The sequence below is a fragment of the Peromyscus maniculatus genome, chromosome 6 (assembly GCF_049852395.1).
Source record: "Peromyscus maniculatus bairdii isolate BWxNUB_F1_BW_parent chromosome 6, HU_Pman_BW_mat_3.1, whole genome shotgun sequence".
Lineage (NCBI taxonomy): Eukaryota > Metazoa > Chordata > Mammalia > Rodentia > Cricetidae > Peromyscus > Peromyscus maniculatus.
This window is the reverse complement of record NC_134857.1, coordinates 51,004,256-51,024,674: the sequence shown is the minus strand read 5'-3', so window position 1 is coordinate 51,024,674 and position 20,419 is coordinate 51,004,256. Positions and strand designations below refer to the sequence as shown.

General features: G+C 40.6%; 1 protein-coding gene across 2 annotated transcripts in view; it reads right to left on the bottom strand.

The window, feature by feature from the left end:
• Nmd3 (NMD3 ribosome export adaptor) overlaps positions 1-15,086 on the bottom strand; it is a 28,532-nt gene extending 13,446 nt beyond the window's left edge. The window contains exons 1-7 of one of the 2 annotated variants that reach the window (XM_006972647.4): positions 13,456-15,086; positions 13,090-13,143; positions 11,037-11,171; positions 8,929-9,025; positions 6,584-6,664; positions 5,299-5,427; positions 4,917-5,007 (exon numbers count right to left, since the gene is read on the bottom strand). In XM_006972647.4, coding sequence (XP_006972709.1) covers positions 4,917-5,007; positions 5,299-5,427; positions 6,584-6,664; positions 8,929-9,025; positions 11,037-11,171; positions 13,090-13,133 — 577 coding nt within the window. In that variant the 5' untranslated portion in view covers positions 13,134-13,143; positions 13,456-15,086. Of the gene's footprint in view, positions 1-4,916; positions 5,008-5,298; positions 5,428-6,583; positions 6,665-8,928; positions 9,026-11,036; positions 11,172-13,089; positions 13,268-13,455 lie in introns of those variants that run through there. The other variant, XM_015989922.3, reaches the window with a different exon arrangement.
• Positions 15,087-20,419: the final 5,333 nt, after the last annotated feature.

Here is a 20,419-nt window from a genome sequence, read left to right as displayed (position 1 = left end):
GAAATTAAGACATTATGAGACTAGCATAAAATTATAAGTTCATGTAAACTTGAGATTGCAGAAATAGGCTACTACATTTAATCAAAAGAACTTAACAGAGTCAATGGCATTTAACAGATAAAAGATGAATTTAGGCACTTCACACCAATTACAGAGTTAAGACCTAACTATGAATTACATTATAAAGCATATAAAAAATAGGATTTTTTGTGACCTTAAACAGTTCTCAAGCATAAGAAACGTATGATTGACAAATGAAAAAATTGGATTAGATGGTGCTGTGTACAGTTTCCTCAAGATTGATACATTCCATCCTGCAGGAAGGAAAACAACTCAAAATAGCTTCAGGAAGTCCCTAAAACTAACCAGATTCACTAGAGCCCTGACTGCCACAGTTAGCAGAGGTAAGCTACAAATAAGACTCCAAGATCAGACCAGGTGCCTGGAAGAGGTTTAGACCAAATGAGTCACTTAAAAAGGACACTCTCCAACCTGTTGAGCTGCCTGCAGGCTGTGTGCAGTCTGTTCCTGGTGCCCAGCTTTGTGAGCTGTTGCCCACTTGAGGTGGGCTTGGGTGATGCAGCTGTCTTTGAGTTATTCCTGCTCCTGTAAGCAACCTCTCACCCATACTCCTGTAGTAACCCCAATCAAATACACTGGTTTATCAAGTTGGACTTTGGTGGTGTCCGTACCTTTGGTCTGTAGTGAGATCCCTATATGGGGTAAGTAGACGTGTGTGCTGCAATACCTCCCCAGGAAAACCTCTGTCACCCAATAGCTGGACTTTATCAGACTTTAAAAGTTGGGGCTGGAGAGATGTCTAAGCAGTTAAGAGGCTCTTTTAGAGGACCTGAGTTCAATTCTAGCACGAACATGGCAGCTCACAACTGTCTGTAACTCCAGTTCTGGGGGAGGGGGTCTAATGTCTTCTGGTCTCCAGGGGCACTGCATACATATGGTGTACTTATAAACATGCAGGCAAGGCATTCATACATAGAAAATAAATAAATTTTTAAAAGTTAAAAAAAAAAGAAAGGACACCATTGAGAAAAGGAAGACAGGCTACAGTCCAGGAGAAGACATTGCAAATCATACAGGCAGTAGAGATTTATATGTCGAACATGGCTCCTCATCACTAGTCCTTAGTGAGATGGAAATAAACCCACACTGAGACACCAGCACAGACTTCCCTCTACAAAGATGGTCAGCAACTGCAGCAGAGAACTGGAACCTTTCAACATTCTGTCAGGAAAGTGAAGACCACAGCCACATACACTGTGGCTGTTTCTCAAACATAAACACCAACCTAAATTTCCCATAACTCAGCCCTTCGGTCTTTAAGTACAGAGCTCAAGAGATGGCTAAAGACAACAGACGTTCCCTAACTTCCACACGTGGCATGGCATATGCCCCAACAAACAAAATTAAATACATAAATAATGTAGTGAAATGGTTCACAAGGAGAACTAGCTGAAAGAGATCGATGTCTTAAAGGAAAATGATATTGCTTATGCCCAGGAGATACCTCACTAAATGGCTTAATGGACAAGTTCTTCAAAAGCACAGTTAATAAACAATGAAGAAAATGAAGGCAAACTTTGTAACTTTTTCCAGTGGTAACGTAACTGACAGCAAAATTGGTCAAAGCGCAGAAACATGTTTATATATGTATGTACATACACACACCAGCACATGGATCAATTAGAAACCTCAACCACTGCTCACACATAAAATCCCAGAACTACAGAGAATGAAACAGGAGCTCTGAGAGTCCAGACAACCTGGGCTACAGAGACCCTGTCGTTCAACACAAACTGGTCTCCGTATTTGTATGTGTTTTGAGAGGGTTGGGGATTGGGGAGATTGGTGTTTTTTGTTTTTTTCTGAGAGAAAGAACATGAAGTTGGAAGGCAGTATCTGACAGGAGTTGGGAGAGGGGAAGAATATGAATAAAATGTATTGCATGAAAATTTTTTAAAAATTTAAAAAAACATGAGAAAGGGAAAAGAAAATGTTAACTTCAACAAATATCATTCTTAGCACTGGAAGGTAACCACCATCCTAAAAACACATACAAAACTAGAAAAATAGATACATGAGTGAAGGATAACTAACCACAGATGACTCACAATAGAAAGAAAATGATTAAGATGCATAACAAAACTGTTAGCCCTTATCACTAATCAAGTACAGATTAAAACAACATGCCATTGTCGTGTCTAAAACTTAGAAAGGCCAATACAGTTTTTAACTATTACCAGCAAGTATCTGGAAAAAATGAAAGCTTACTAGTGCTGGGAAAGTATACTAGCACTATTGTGGGACATCAAAATTTGTATTTGGATTCTCTTGTCCAGTAATTCCAATTCTTTAAATCGATTCCCAAGAAAAAACACTACATATGCACAAAGGTGAACATAAGGATAATTACTTAGTGCTGTTTTCAGCAGCAAAAAATAAAATGTAAGTCCACTAATAAAGAAATAAATATATATATCCACTAACTAAGGTCTATCAGACAGCAATTAAAAAGAATTAAATGAAACTACATACACATGCACTGTTGTTCAGTCTTCCAAATGTGTTAAAAGTGTATCAGAGTCATGGAGCACTCCATGAAAGCAACTACTGACACATACAGAGTATATTTTGTCTTAAGGAACTATACCGTCTCTAGAGATGACAGATAAAGGGAAAGTGGGGGAGGGGCCCTTATACATGGTTTGAATTTGTAGAATTTTTTAAATACATAGTTTATTTTTATTAAAGTGTGTGTGTTTATGTGCACAAGGTGCCTATAGGACAAAGAAGGCATTGGACTCCCTGGAGCTGGAATTACAGGTGATTTTGAACCACTGAAACGGGTGCTTGGAACTCTGTCCTCTGAAGAGCAACTAGCACTCTTAGCGGCTGAGTCATCACTCCAGCTCCAAATACATTTCTCTTTAAATTACTAATATACAAGCTACGGAAAACACGCATCTAAATCAAAAATTAGTAATGAAAGACTTTAGCTGGAAGAAGGGTTCTTAAATCTGCAGCGTTGGGGGTTTGGCAGTAATTTTAAAATGTATCCACTCTTTTGGCAACAAAACATTCTGTGCAGATAATTTCTTCCACAGTCCTTAGCTAGAATATGTGTTCCTTGCCTCATACAACTTAAAACAACAACAATAACAAACAAACAAAGCAGACTCTCATGCTGCCCAGGCAGGCTTATATAGAGGACAACCTTCAAACTCACTCCTCCTGCCTCCAACTCCCAAGTACTGAGATTACAGCACACCCAGCTTTGAGTTTCTCTATCAGGCCTTACTCAGCACACTTTTGCCTAGGGATTAGCCAATAAAGGAACTTTATACACCAGTGTGGTGGTCTGGATGAAAATGGCCCCCACAGGCTCACAGGGAGTGGCACTACTAGGAGCCATGCCCTTGTTGGAAGAAGTGTATCATTGGGGGAGGTCTTTGAGGTCTCAGATGTTCAAGCCAGGCCCAGTGTCACTCTCTTCCTCCTGCCTGCCAATCCAGATAGAGAAATCCCAGGGGTTTGGGGATTTAGCTCAGTGGTAGAGCGCTTGCCTAAAGGCCATGGGTTTGGTCCTCAGCTCTAAGGAAAAAAAAAAAAAAAAGAAAGAAATCCCAGCCATCTCTCCAGCACCATGTCTCCCACCATAACAATGGACTAAACTCTGAACTATAAACTAGCCCCAATTAAATGCTTTTTTAAAAAAAAAGAGTTGCCATGGTCACAATGTCTCTTCACAGCAATAGAAACCCTAACAATGCATCACTAAACTGTTCAATGATACAGACCACCCTATGCCTACCAGTAATACACTCAACCTAGAGGCATAGATTAAGTTTTCACGTAACTGTTATTTTCTCATTTAAGGAATTCGGCCATTGTTTCAAGAACAGTCACCACCAAGTAAATCTGTACTTTAAAAAGTGACTTAGGAAAGCAGTTCATCTAAAAATAACAAGCACCAACCAAAACCTATTACTAGCAGGAGTCTTGTGTTTGCTTCAAAACATTTATATTTTAGATATTAATCTCAGAACGATGGCATCTCCATCAAATACATGTAAGTATGCAGCCTCCACAGCGAATGCTACGGGCCTGCAGTGTCCCTCAGCCGCAGAATCGGGTAGAGCCCAGATTGATGCCAATCCCTACCACCATCAAAGAAACCAAGCAAACAAAAAACAGCAAACTCTGAGGCAGACGTATAGACTACTATGAAACTTTTAAAGTTTTAAAACTCTATTCAGACATTATTTATTCATCCCTCTTTATTTACTGAGTTTACACTGAATTCTACTCATCACAAATACCTCTCAGTACATAAAATACAGAAGAATTTAGAGATCTTCCAATCCCAGCAATCTTTCCCATAGCAAACAAGGCTTTATGAGTTTCTTATTACAGCACTTTGCACTGCATCAATGGAATCACTGGCTTAGTCTTCAAGATGAGCAACACATAGAGGACAAGAACTAATATTAATATACCATTCTATTTCAAGCACAAAGAATGGCATCAATCATAAACTAAATGGTTAACAAATGAACTAGGACAGACAGACATCACAAAAAGCAGTTCTAGATTTGTACTATCCAGAGTAGCCACAAACGACATGTGAGTTTACTATCAGCTAACAGAAGAAAATTCAAAATTCAATTCCAAAATTATAGTAGTCACATTCAATACTAGCCACATGTGAACAGTCATTACCATACTGGACAATGTAGACAGAAAATTAAGGTTGTCTTCTTTTTACACATGCACATATATGCACATGAATTTTTTAAAGAATTTTTGCAACTGCTTCAACTTCTGAGAAAGATAGGTTATTTAGGATAACAGAAAGAAAAATTTGATATTGTTTCAAATTCTTTTAAATTTGAACTCACCATGAATCTCTTTGATACGCAGTGTATTCTGATGCATTCCATATTTCAGAATCAACTGTTCCAGATAGTAGAAAGTTTTCTTGTGCAGAGTCTAAATATCCATGCATTATACAATCAATAAATTACATGCCAAAGAAGCATTAATAAATATAGTACACATATATCATCTACAGACACAGCACATTGATTTTTTTTTTCAAACAAAAACATTCTTTAAAAATTAACTAAAACATAAAATAGTGATGTATTTCCAAAGACGAATGTTCCAGAACCTAGATTCTGGTTATACATAAAGGACTTAGGGAACAGAGAAGGTTTTATCAGCTACTTATAATGGACAATAAGTTCAAGATGCAGGATTCCCTCATTATGTTTTCAGTACCTTCTGCCTGACTTGAATCACAGCCTTCCAGAAGTCCTTGGCTTCTACTCTATGGCAATCTCCACACATCTGGGACTGAACGACATAATCCACCACAAACACCTGCTGAAGGATGGCACCATTCATCACCTGGGGAAGAGAGCAATCGCACTCCTTCACTCTCAGTTCTGTTCAACAGTGAGTGCTTCTTGATTAAAGCAAGAAATTGTAATAAGGATTTAAAACTCGGTTCTATGAATGCATTAGGGACAGCAGTAAGAGGAAGTTAAAATTACAAGACTAAGTTACACTACCTCTTTTGGAGGGGGGGGGGGCACAAACAAGGACGACTATGGAGCCTCGTGCATGCTGGCCAAGCACTCTCACTGAGCTACTCACCCCAGTGTAAGTTACACTGCTTACAGAAAGGCACACAACTGAATTCCACAGATTACTATTTTAAGTTTACCTCTAGAAAAAGTGGTTGTCAACATAGCCTTTTAAAAATTGGGGGGTAGGGAGTGCCCTGACTGGGAGAGAGCTTGTCTGTCGTCACACCTGAAGCCTTGGGTTTGATTTCCATCGCCACAAAAAGCCAGGCATGCTGGAACACACCTATAATCCCAGCACTTGGGAAGCAGAGCAGGATGGTCAAAAGTTCAAGGTCTTTCATGGCTATATACTGAATTTGAGAACTCAATCAAAAAGTAAATTTTTCAGCCGGGCGTTGGTGGCGCACGCCTTTAATCCCAGCACTCGGGAGGCAGAGCCAGGCGGATCTCTGTGAGTTCAAGGCCAGCCTGGGCTACCAAGTGAGCTCCAGGAAAGGCGCAAAGCTACACAGAGAAACCCTGTCTCGAAAAACCAAAAAAAAAAGTAAATTTTTCTAAGTTTATACACATGTACATGTTGTGTATTACAGGCACCAACAACATATGACTGAGAAAAAAACGAGGGTTGGGCAGGGTGGTACACACCTTTAATGCCAGAGGCAAAGGCAGGAGGATCTCTGTGAGTTCCAGGCTAGCCTGGTCTACTCAGTAAGCTCTAGGCAAGCAAGGGCTACCTAGTGAGAACCTACCTTAAAACAAAAACAAAATCTTTAAAGGGACGACTGAATCCACTAATTGTGAGCAATGGTAGCTACTAGTGACCTAATCACACATCAGATGATAAAAAAACAACAAGATTTAGACTGTACTCTTCCTTTTAGGCCATTCAGTCCATAAAATAATTAACACTAGTCCCTCATTCCCACTACTTGTATTTTAACCAGGTTTAGGGGGGGAAAAAATGAACAGCTTACCTCTTTCTGAACTGTCAATTTGACTTTCAGTCTCTTGGAATGGGGCTCAGTCCAAACAAAGCCTGCATCGACAAGGCGAACCTTCAATAAAATATTAAAGAAAGAAAAGGGAAACCTAAGTCCCCAGCTGAGGGATGGAAAGATGAATGAATACCTCACTAATAAACAGACTCCTAAGATCGTTGAAGGGACATGTGATGAACACCATTACATACCATTCACTACAAAAAGAGAAAAACATTATCACTAAAGCCATGCCAAAAGAGCAGCAATGGAAGGGCAAGCCAGTGACTGCACCAGTGAACCAAGGAAGAGTTAAAGATTTTCACAGGTGAAAAAGTTATTCGAAGGGGAAAAGTTACTGCTCTTCAAGCAAAAAACATACTTTTTTAATAAGAAAATGAACTGATGACTTCATTATCCAAAAGAAATCGCACAAATAAAACTACTCAAGTTATTATCTTTCTGTGTTGGTCTGTAGCTTCTTTTTTAATTTATTTTTTCCTTTTATGAATGGACATTCGGGGGTGGAGAGATGGCTCAATGGTTGGGAGCACTGACTGCTCTTCCAGAGGACCCAAGGTCAATTCCCAGCACCCACATGGCCGCTCACACGTCTGTAACTCCAGTTCCAGGGCTTCTGACACCCTCACACAGACATATATACTGGCAAAATACCAAGACATAAAATAAATTAAAAAAAAAAAAGAATGGATATTCATTTGAGAACTATTCATGTCCAAGCTACATACCTGTAACACTCACTGATAGATAAGAACAAAAAGAGTCTGCTCTTCTTGATGAACTGACTACAACACAGAAGGCTAGAATGAGAGCTTTGGAACAAAAGACTGAGAACAAGAATGGAGGTTTGTAATAATCAGGGGAGAAACCTCAACAAGAGGTACCAGAAATAAGAAAAGCCAGAGCTGCTTCCTAGGAGAGACTTCTCCAGGACTGAATACCTATATATTAGAAAGAGGAAGAGAACATACACGAGTACAAAGCCCAAGTGGCTAGGTAATACCAATTTTTTTTTTGACACAAATAAGCAGCAGATGTAATGGATGGAGAAAGATCTCTTCATGACATCTATGACATACAGAAGTGGACAGTATGACACTGGTCTAGAGGTGCATGGAGAAATCTGTTCACAGACTGAAATGTGAGCATGCTGATTACAATTCTATGAAATATTGTCTGCTAAGAACAAGACTAGCCAAGGCAGATGCAGTACTGAAGACTAAAACTCACCTAACATGACTGGTAAGCTACAACAAATCCCAGTAGTCAAGAAATCAGGTCAGATAAAGTGATAAGCAGCTTCCTAATCAGAACCCCTTCCCCTCTAAGCCTCATAGTCCTCTCCACCACCTCCTCCCAGTTTCCAACTGCAGGAGTTAGGAGGAAATGTACACAGCATTATGTAAGTCTGTCTGCTCTTCCTAAAGCCTCTAATCTCCATCTGCAGGAATGGCGAGACCTTGACATCCACTTCAGCATTCGGAGGCTCTCCACACTTCTCCTTAGACAGGCAATTGCCAACTTTATTGAGTCCTTTGTCCTTTACCGTAATTACAGACACCTCAGTCATCCTCTTATTTCCTACTATCAATTTCCATGTCTCTTCTGTCCCCATCTAACACTCTTTCAAATCCTAAAATCCTTTTACTATGCTATCTATTCACAACAAAACCTTAAAAAAAAAAATCAAGGAAGCATCCCTTTCTCCTTCTAGTTATCCTGATTATATTGCTTCCCTTCGGACAATTAAAAAAAAACCCAAGAACAAAATTAATCAAGAACTTGAAAGATTCCAGAACTTAAAAATATTACTGCTAGAACTGAACAATGGCTCAGTGGTTAAGAGCACTTGCTGTTCTTCCAGAGAACCTGAGTTTGATTCCCAACACCCACAAATCAGATCACAACCATCTGCAACTCCAGTTCCAGGGGATCCAACAACTTCTGGCTTTCAAAAGCACTGTACACATGTAAGGCACAGACATACATGAAGGCAAAGCACCATATACATAAAATAAAATAAATCTCCCCCCATTTTGCTAATAAATAAATAAAAAAAATACTGCTGAGCAAAGGTCAATGTAAAAATTAAGTAGAGAGAGAGAGAGAGAATCAAAACATTTGCAATGGGACTAGCAAAACAGCTCAGTGGTAGAGTACCTGGCAAATATGGGCAAGGCCCTTGGTTCAATCTCCAGCACCAGAAAAAAAAAACAGAAGGAAAAGAAAATAGGAAAAAAAACAAACAATAGTCACCCAAACAAAACAAACCCCACATGGAAGAACTGTCTGAAAATGAGTGTTTTAACTATTCCACCTACCTTACTCAGAGGAGCTTTAATTTTTTTCAAGCACAGAGCAAGGAGCTCCCTGGATTCTAAAGCGCACTGTACCCAAGATGCTGGTGGCTGAAAATATCTGAAAGAAGATAACACACTAAATCTGCCACTTCTCAGGAAAAAAACAAACAAACAAATAGCAATTCCTATTGGATATGCAGAAATTATACTGATTATTAACCAGGAGTAACCCAAAGCTACTCTGAAACCTTAACCCAAAAAAGATTACATGACCTATGAGACCACTGCCTTTAGCTCAAAACTGAAATTCTGAAAAAGCCCACCTGAGCTATTATATATTTTATCACTTAATTTAGTAAAAATTCCCGTTAAGAGACACTGACAATAGCTCAGAGGGTCAGAGCTTGCTGCCAGGCCTGACAACCTGAGCTCACACAGTACAGGAAGAGAACCAACCCTACAAGTCATCCTCTGACTTCCACATGTATAGCATGGTAAAGTGAACATACATACATAATCAATCCATAATTATTAAAAAATAAATAAAACAAAATTCCAGTGAGGAGGCTGGAGAGATAGCTCACTAGTTAAGAGGACTCTACTTGGGTTTCCAGCACTCGCTATTGGCAGCTCACAAATGCCTGTAACTCTAGCTCTAAGAGGATTCAATGCCCCTGGCCTACAAGGGCACTGCACTCATGTGTACATACCCACATACACATAAATAAAATAAAAACAAGTTTTTATAAAATTCCAGTAAAAATGGCAATATGCCCAAAATTTCCTTGAAGCTATACTGACAAAAAACAGGTTAGAATCATCACAAAATGACACTCAAATTATTTATTTTATACTTCTATAATGTTTGAGAAATGTTTATTTTTCACACACACACACACAAATGAAAACTTAGTACATCACAATACTATGTATAACCAACAGTTTGCCATCAAGTTCTGTTTCAATTTTTAAGCTGAAAAACACAATTTTCAAAATAAGCCTTATTAAGCCAAGCATTGGTGGTGCATGCCTTTGATCCCAGTACTCTACACAGGAGGCAGAGACAGGCAATCTGTGAGTTCGAGGACAGCCTGGTCTACAGAGCAAGTTCCAAAACAGCTAGGGCTACAGAGAAACCCTGTCTTGAAAAGTCAAAATTAATTAATTAAACATCATTAAAGTATAAATCTTTTCTGTATATTAAAAAATTTTAACCCGGTCTTCCAAGGACTAGTACATAGTAGGTATTTATTAATAATTCTTGTTAAATACTCTCAAATGAGTTAGTAAATGCTTTCTTGCCATAGTTATTAAATGGTTAAACACCTTTGATTTTCATCCTTCAAGGTTCAATAAAAATCATTTGTTTATTAAGTATTTTCAAATGGTGTTTCAAATATTAGCTATCATCTAATAAAATTCCTTCATTCTCATAAGAAAATTCAGACTCCGACCATATCTAAGCATTACAGATAACCAGTTGATAAGAAATCCAAGATAAACTGGGTGTCCCAATTCTTTGTCTTGTAAAACCCCCACCGTGTGTATAATAATAAATATTTATAACAGATCAAAAGCCTCATACTCACCAGGACACACAATGCAAACTCCCCTAAATAGAACATTAAGTACATGGATTTGTATATGTGCACACAGAGATATTATTCTGGGGAGACACAGTTTGAATTCTTGGGGAGGTCCAGACAACCTCCCACATACACAAAGCCAAGTGCTAAACCTATTTGGGAAATTACAGGCATATAATTTTTATATTCACTGGCAAGTTATGTCTCTCAATGGACTACCTGATGTAAATAGCATGTGCCAACAACTGAAAGAACAAAACTAAAGAAGAAATGAAACATCAGCTCTCAGAAGGCATCTTCTACTGTCAAATTCAAACTATTTCTACAAATACGTTTACTATCTTGACCAGATTAGTAGAACAGTAGAAAGCACACTATAAAATGGCAAATTATTAAATCCTTGGTACCATCAACCTAAGTAAAAATTAAGTCTCAATTGCACATGCTTCCTTCTGTGTACTGGTATAATCTTAGCACACCACAGTGGCTCTCTGAATGATTATCAACTTAAGAAAGCTAAACAAGTAATGGACCATACTGTACCTTTGACATTGTTTGCAGAAAGAAATGGAGACCTGCTTTGGAACACCTTGGCTGATGTCAACTTTACTTCGTAAACAGGCCACACAAACATTGGCAGGATTTGGACTAATTGGGACACCACACTCACAGCACAAACTTGAGAAAATAAAGTATAAAAATTTTCCAATTAGATTTTATAAATTCACTAGTCAAATAAAATAATATAAAAAAACAAAACTCTACCAAACCAGAGACCCAGGATCTGTTTCTAGCCCCTAAGTGGCAGCTCACAACCATCTGTAACTCCAGTTCCGGGAGATCAATGTTTGAATCAACCATTCATCTCCATGGGCTCCTGCATGCACACGGTACACACACATACTCTCACAGACCACAAATAAGACAAGCTGAGCATGGTAGAAAACCCCTATAATCCTAACAATCAGGAAGCAGGGAACATGTTTCTTTTGAGTCCCGGGCCAGGCAGGACTACATAATGAGACCCTGTCTCAAATAGTAGGGGGTAGAGTGGGGGGTGGACAGAATTCTAAGGCAGAAAAAAAGCAATCTTAAAAAGAGAGTGAAGAAGAGTTTTGGAACACTGATCAAAAAACCAAGGAGGGCTACAATTCTGTGCACTGTGCAATAGGACTTCATACAATGATAGCAATGTTCTAGCCCTTCATCATCCCTTCTTTAAAATCGGAAAACTAAGAAAAAAAGAGATGAACAATGCAAATAGTATAAGATCAATGGCAAAAACTGAAGCACAGCCAGGCGATGGTGACGCACACCTTTAATCCCAGCACCAGGGAGGCAGAGGCAGGATTTCTGTGAGTTCGAGGCCAGCCTGGGCTACAAATCGAGATCCAGGACAGGCACCAAAGCTACACAGAGAAACCCTTTCTCAAAAAAAAAAAAACAAAACAAAACAAAACAAAACCCTGAAGCACATTCCACATGAACAAGGTGGTGCACACCTTTAGTCCCAGCACTTTAGGAGACAGAGGCAGGCAGATCTCTGAGTTCCAGGACAGCTGGATTTAATGTGGGGAAACTGTCTCAAAAGCAAAACTAAACAAAGAAACAACCAAAAACAAACAAACAAAACATGTAAGAGCAGTTTCTCTTTCATCTAAACACTGACAGGTTTAGGACACATCTGACCAGATGCCTCTCTCTGTTCTGAGCACTGTCTCCACATTAGGAACAGTTCATTTACTGGGACTCACAGGAAAGGACAATGTACATATAACTTGAAAACAAAAAGGAGATTCCTAGGGGCAGGAAAGGGATCAGTGAAGGGGGGCAGGGAAGCACAGCAGTAGGGTAAATATGAGCACTGTACAACGTTAAATCTACAGATACTCATATGCATAAAAATGTCCTAATGACCCAACACTCAGGAAGCAAAGGCCAGCCTGGTCTACAGAGTGAGTTCCAGGCCAGCCAGGACTGTTACACAGAGAAACTCTGTCTCGAAAAACAAACAAACCACACAAAAATGTCATAATGAAACACTGTAATTTTTATGTTAAAAATTAACTTTAAAAAGAAAAATAGACCAAAATGGGCTGGACGGCTAAGGCTGGAGGAACAGGCCCTCAAGATCAGTCTTGCCTACAGAGTGAATTTCAGGCCAGCTGGGACTACATAGCAGGCCTCTATCTGAAGCAGATTTAAAAAAGGTTGTGAACCACTGACAATGTTGCCCAATGTTGCCCAAAAAGAAAAATATAACAAACTCCCAGTGGTAGCCACTAGCTCTGTGGAGGAACTGAATTATAAACTTAAATATCCACGTGCGGCTAAAGACTACACAGTGCGGTGCCTCTCCTAGCAGGATGTCTAGTAAAAGCGCTTCTCAAAGCATGCATTTTCTAGATCGAATTTAAAATGAACCGAATAAATTAACACGAATTACACTTCCTAGGGGATTGAGACAATTTTTTCTTTTCAATTGAGAGATGGGCTTCTGCCACTAAAAGTTTTCTCGGGAGTTTTAGAAGACTCGTCTTACGATCTGTAAACTAAGGAACCAAGGGGGGTGTGGGGGGGTGGGCTCTCGACTCACATGTGTCCCGGGCTGCGGTCCACGGCTTCTGTCATGTACTCCATCGTTCGGGACCTACGGACGGAAGGGGAGGAGCGGGGAGATCTCAATCCCGTGGAGTCCCCCCGGCCCGAGCAGGTCAGGCCCCGGGGACTCCGGAGGTGTCCGGCACCCACGACCCCGGCCCCCGCGCCAGCCGCCGCCCCCGCGCTGCCCTTCCGCCCGCCCCAGCGCTGCGGCCCCGCGTGTGGCCGGCCTCCTTCCCTCCCCGGCCCGCGGCTCAGATCCACGCGGTCCGCTCGCGGCCGGGGTGCACCGCCCGGCCCGCTCCCCGCTCCGGCCACGGCTGGCCAGCGCCAGGAGCCGGACCCCGACCCCAAGCCCTACCAGCTCCTGCGCGAAGGGCCGGAGTCCAAGGCCACGCCGCACTCCGGCGCGCTTCCAGTGGCCCGAGCCGCCCAACGCCACTAGGAGGATCTCGCGATAGGAGGACCGGAAATCCCGCGTGCAGAAGGACACCGGGGAAAGGGCCGGGTGGGCGGGCCAAAGGACGCACGTGTAGCCAAGGGCGGGGCCTACGGAGGGAGGGGTTGGGGAGGCGGGGCGAGGTGTGCAGGCGGGGATTGCTGGTTACCGCCCCTTAGCGGATGGATTCCTCCCTCCGGTTTTCACCCGTCCCATACCCTTAAAATGCGGGACCTAGGGCCTGGAGAGATGGCCCACCGGTTAAAAGCAGTTGTTCTTACGGAGGACCTGGGTTCCATTTCCAGCACCCATGCGATCGGCTCAGCCATCTGCAGTTCCCGTTCTAGATACAGGCTCTGACGCCCTGCTCTTGGCCACAAACGTGGTGCACATACATTCCTGCGGCCCAAAAACTCATATACATAAAATGGATAAACATTTCTTTAAAATGCCCAATAAATAAATATCACCATGGACAGCCTAAGACTATCAAATCACTGTTTACTAAACAATTGATATACACAAAAAAAACCCTGAAAACTTTCTCCTGTATTACAAACATTGTACTTTTTTACATGATAAGCAGGAAAAAAAAAAGTTCTTCATTAAAGAAAATTCTTCTTAAAGAAATAATCCAGACTTAGTTTTCTGAGAAGTAAACTCACGAAATAGATGGAAATAGATATATCAGCAACTGTTACAGTGTGGTTCCAGAAACTGGTGTCAAAAGGAAGATCCTAACATTTTTACAAAATTTTTTTAGGTTTATTCTCCTTTGAGTGTTTTGCCTGCATGTGTGTCTGTCCTAAATGCATGCCTGATGCCAGAGGAGATCAGAAGGCGGCAACTGGTTGGGAGCCGCTTTGTGGGTGCTAGGAACTGAAGCCATGTCTTCTGTAAGCATAAGTACTCTTAACCTCTGAGCCATCTCTCAAGTCCCAGTAAAGACATTTTCATTTAAGCACAGTGTGCTGGATAGTTTTATGTCAAATTGACAAGTGTTAAAGTCGTCTGAGAGGAGGGACCCTCAGTTAAGAAAATGTTTCCTTAAGACTGAGCTGTATAGGCTCCAGAGAAGCTAGGAAACAAGGAGGCCCCTAAGAGGGACATAGGGATGCTCTCTTGTCAGGGTCGTGGGTGTGGGACACCTCCGGAGTCCCTGGGGCCCCACCCGCTCAGATTGAAATCTCCCCGCTCCTTCCCTTCCTTCAGTATGTCCCAAACAATGGAGTATATGACAGAAGCCATCGATCAAGGAATGGGGGATGAGAACATGAGGGAATGGGATGGTCGAGCGAGGGGAGGGACGGAGTGAAAGAACAATGAAAGAGAAATCTTGATAGAGGAAGACATTATGGGGTAGGGAAGAAACCTGGTGCTAGGGAAATTCCCAGGAATCCACAGGATGACCCCAGATTAGATGACTAGGATAGTGGTGAGGGTGCCTGAACTGGCCGACCCTGGTAAGCAGATTGGTGAATACCCTAACTGTCATCATAGAGCCTTCATCCAGTAACTGATGGAAGCAGATGCAGAGATCCACAGCCAAGCTCCAGGAGTCCAGTCGAAGAGAGGGAAGAGGTATTATAGGAGCAAGGGGGGTTCAAGATCATGATGGGGAAATCTACAGAGACAACTGAACCAAGCTCCTAGGAATTCACGAACTTTAGACCAACAGCTGTGGAATCTGCACGGGACCAGACTTGACCCTCTGCATGAGCGAGACAGTTGTATAGCTGGCTTGTATAGCCCTGTTTGTGTGGCCCCTGGCAGTGTGATCAGGACCTATCTCCAGTGCATGAGCTGGCTTTCTGGAGCCCATTACTTGTGGTCGGACACTTTGCTCACTTCTTGATGCAGCGGGGAGGGGCTTGGTCCTGCCTCAACTCAATGTACCAGGCTTAGCTGTCCCCCTGTGGGAGAACTTACCCTTTTGGAGGAGGAGATGAGGGGTAGGTTCGGGAGGGGAAAGGGGGAGCAGGGGAGGGATGAGAGGGGGATCTGTGGTTGGTATGTAAAATGAATTAAAAAATTAAAAATAAATAAATAAATAAATAAATAAATAAATAAATAAATAGCTGTAGGTGGGCCTGTGGGGCATTTTCTTAGTGACTAATGGAGGAGGTCTGTGGGTGGTGCCCTCCTTGGGCTGGTGGTTCTGGGTTCTACAAGAAAATAGGCTAAACAAGCCATGGTGAGCAAGCCAGTAAGCAGCACTCCTCCATGGGCTCTGCATCAGCTCCTGCCTCCAAGTTCCTGCCCCGCTTGAGTTTCTGTCCTGACTTCCTTTGATGATGAGCTGTGATGTGGAAATGTAAGCAGAATAAACCCTTTCCTCCCCAACTTGCTTTTGGTCATTGTGTTTCATCACAGCAATGGTAACCCTAACAAGGACACAAAGTTACCTCCTTCTGAAGATGTTACTAAAGAAAATAAACTAAGAAAAAGGAAAACAGAAACAGTTTCTGGAAATTATCACCAGGCCGTTGTAGCAATTACATGGCTGAGAGAGACTCCGTCAAAGAAACAAAAATTGACATCTGTAATGTTTTGGAACAGGTTCAGAAGGAGCAAAGTTTCATATTGATGAGGGACTTCTGTAATCAATCTATACATATAAATTCACAATTACCTTTTTTTAAAAAAATGCCTTGGAATAAACCTATCTAAAGACATGAAAGGCTGTTGCAGGAATCCTACATTGTCTTATAATAAAAACCCAGAGCCAGATATCAGGGTTAAAGCTGAAAGATCAGAGGAAACAAGCCACAGTCACTTCTCACCTCACCAGCTCCTCAGCCGAAAAGAGAAGATCCTGTCTCCACAAATCCTCAGACTGAATGTCTGAGTCCTCAGCCGAAAGGCCCAAATTTCTGTCTCCTCCTGCCTTATATTCCTTTCTCTGCCCAGCCATATCACTTTCTGTTTCAACTTTCCTAGTGTTGGGATTAAAGTTATGTCTCCTAAGTACTAGGATTAAAGGTATGTACAACCACTGCCTGGTTCTATTTCTCTTTTAAACTGGATTAATCTTGTGTAGTCCAGGGTGGTTTTGAACTCACAGAGATCCAGACAGATCTCTGCCTCCTGAGTGCTAGGATTAAAGGTGTGTGCCACCACTGCCTGACCTCTATGGCTAACTCTATGGCTAGCTCTGTCTTCTGATCTTCAGACAAGCTTTATTTCTTAGATTACAAATATATCACCACAAAAGACCTCTACAATGAAAACTTAAAAATATTCAAGAAAGAAATTGATGGGGAGATACCTCATTCTCACAGACTGAAAGAATCAATATTGTGAAAATGACTATATAGGCCCCATCATCCTTTTGGAGACTTCACAGGTCACTGTCAGGAATGGTCATTTATTCAGTGCAGAAAAACTTAAACATTTTAAATGCCATGTATAGCAGATCTCAGAGAAGTTAATGGACCACAATCTACTAAATACACCTCGGGTACACAAGCTTAATTCCTAGTTACCTGCTTCAGACTCAAGCCCAAAATCGCATACAGGAAGCTAGATGAAGCCTATTTCTAGAATAAGTTAGTACTTTATATGGCCATTAATATCACAACAAAAAAGTTTAAATGTATATATATGTTAATTTATAAATTTTTAGATAATATTTATACCTTTCCTACATAGGTCTTAAATTATTTACTCTGTGTGGCAAAATGCCCATTCTAAAATATCTTTTCTCTGCATAAGAATTCCTATGGGAGAATACCTAGAAGGTAAAATAACCTGAATACAAGCAAGCTCTGGATCCAATTGATCCACGTGTGCATCCTTGTAGCTTCTTTTCTACCAGCACCAATATTCTCTCAGTCTCAGCTGATAATTTTTTGGACTGTTTAAGTCCTTATCACCTTCTAAGGTTTGAAATAAGTTACTTAGTTCTTGAATTGTTAACCCAATTGTGAGCCGTAGCCAGTTAATATCTCCCGGGAATTTCTGAAAATCATTAAGAGTTCATAATTGACCTCTCTTGGTTGAATTTTTTGTAAGCCTGTCTTATATCCTAAGTAATAGAATCTCCTCTTTGTGTTTTTTCAGGAGCGCCTTGGTGTGATCTAATAATGCCAAGCATTGGATGCCAGATGCAGTGTTTATATTAATTACTCTTTTATCAATAAAAACTCGAGAGTCAGATAGTAGGGTCAAAACCTGATAGATCCACAGAGCAATGGAGAAACAATCAGCCGATCCTGCCTCTCCATCTTCTCAGCTCGAAAAGGCTCACGAATCTTTCTAAGCCCCTCCCTATTCTTTGCTGTGTCTCTCTATCCAAATCTAGCTCCATCAAAAACTCCATGGCCAGCTGTACATGGACTCCACCCTCTGATTCGAGGTTTAACTTTATTGTCAGTCTCAGAGTGGCAGTGCAAACCAATCTCCTGCAACATCTGTCTCCTCCTATCAGCTTTGGGTAACATTTGGGCACAGAAAGGGAATATCTAGAAAAATACTTGTAATAATGAGATTACATTATCTTTTATTTAAAAATGTATCTCATAATATTATGGTATGTGTTCATCTTCCTTATTTCTTTATGACTGGAAAAACTATTTGGACTCAATCTGAAGGATATGTATCTTGTTCCAATTGTTCTTTATTCCTATTAATTTGAGTTCCCAGAGCATTTAGGTACTTTGAGCCCAATTTGGACTTTAGAAACCTGTACAGATAGATCAAGCCTGGGAAGGATCTCTCTCCATGTCTATGCTTTATCATAAATCAGACTAAATGAGGAAAGGGACTAATAGAATGGTTAGACCAATTATTACCATCACTACCACTGCCGCTACTCCTGGAGTGGTCCTGCATCAAAGCATTCAGAATGTACATTTTAGTTAAAAATGGAATTCTGATTCAGAAAAATTATGGAACACTCAAAGACATATGGATAGCAGGTTGCATGTTGGAATCACTGATTTAGAATCAGCTGTGGTTATGTTAGGTGATTAAGTTGTTATCTTACAAAGACAATTACCATTAAGCTATAATTAGAATGTGACTCAATTCCGTGCACTGGAATCAGACCTTGTTCCCTTAGAATAAGGTTAGAAAACAATTATTAAATCATAGTAATATGACTCAAGAAATATTGAAATTACAGTCTGGTACTAATCACATATTTGCAGAACAATTGTGTGGACTATCTGGTGACAGATTATTGGAGGGTATTGCTGATGGTTTGGACAACTTAAATTCATTTTAATTAATTTAAGATTGCAAGCTCCTCTTATGATGTATATTTATAATGATTGTTTGCTTGGCTTTGGCATTTTTAATGGTCTGGGGGACAAAAAACCTCCCAACATGAAGAAATGACAACATTGAGCAGCTATATTCAACATTATGTCACAAAATATGGCTAAACAAAGAGGGGGGAATGAAGGAGGGCTGCTGATCTGATGTCAGGCCAGAATAATGCACTTGCCAGACATCCCTTGAGAGCAAAAGGATGTTTGCAGAGTTTGGGCAGAAGGGTGCCTTCACACTCCAACAAGTATTTCCTTGGCCAGGTGTTATGTTCCTCACATTCATCTCCTGGAAGAAAGGTCCAATTAGTAACATATAAAAAGCTGTTCTTTGTCCAGTAAGAAAAATTTTAGCCAACATTACAGATTGGTATCTTAGGTACTATGTGTTTTGTAATCAAATCTGCAACAGTATAACATGGTTAAGAACTCTGCAATCTGAGTCCCAAATAAGCTGAGTCCTTTGCTGTTCCTTATTTCAGTGTCCATGGTCTTGACCCTGATCTTTCAGGAGAAGATCCAGATTTAAACCTACACAATGGCAGCCAAAATACATCTTTTTACAAAGATGCCCAAGATATACATTAATAAGAGACCAATTCTTTAACAATGGTGCTGGAGAAATTGAATATCACATGTAGAAGAATGAAGCTAGATTCCTATGCTGTATCCAGCACAAAAATCAATTCCAATTGGTTTAAAGACCTTAATGTAAAACATGAAACAGAGGAAAATGTAGTGAGTACATTAGGAGATTATAGGCATGGGTAAAGACTTTAGGAATGAGAGTCCAACTGCTCAGAATATAAGATGAGCAGTCAACAAATAGGACTCCATAAAACTAAAGTTTCCATACTGCAAAGGAGACAATTGGTCATATGAAGACACAGCCTGCAGAATAGGAGAAATTCTTTGCCAGCTATGAATCTGACAGATTAATAACAATAACACACAAGAAACAAAAACAAGAAAACAAAAACTCAATAAATAGTCTAATGAAATGAACCGATACTTAACAAAAAATGAAATAAAAATACCCAATATGAAAAAAAGAATGTTCAGTCTCACTAGCAATCAGAGAAAAGTGAATCAGAGAAAAGTGAATCAAAACTCCATTGAGATTCCATTTCACCCTAGTCAGAATGTCAGTCATTAAGAAAACAAGCAAGAAATGCTGGCTAGGACCTGGAACAAAAGGGACCCTAAATACACTGGTGGTGAGCATGTGAACTCTTCCAACTCCTACAGAAATCAGTACAAAGTGTTCTCAAAAAACTAGGTCTACCAAGTGACCCAGCTGTACCATCCCTTGGTATTTGCTTAAAGTCAACACACCACAAAGCACACCACTGTTTTCTGCAGGTCTACTCACAATAGCTAAGTTATAAAACCAATTCAAGTGCCCAACAGCAGAGAAGTGGATAAGAAAAATCTGGTTTATGTGCACAGTGGAAATGCTTTTCGGCCACAAAGACAAATGAAGTTATTTGTAACAAAATGGATGCACCTGAAGGCAATCATATTAAGCCAACTGAGCCAATTGCAGAAAGACAAATCTGAGATGTTTTCTCTCACTGAGACATGGTGATCAGCAGAAAATGGCTAGAAAAAATCAT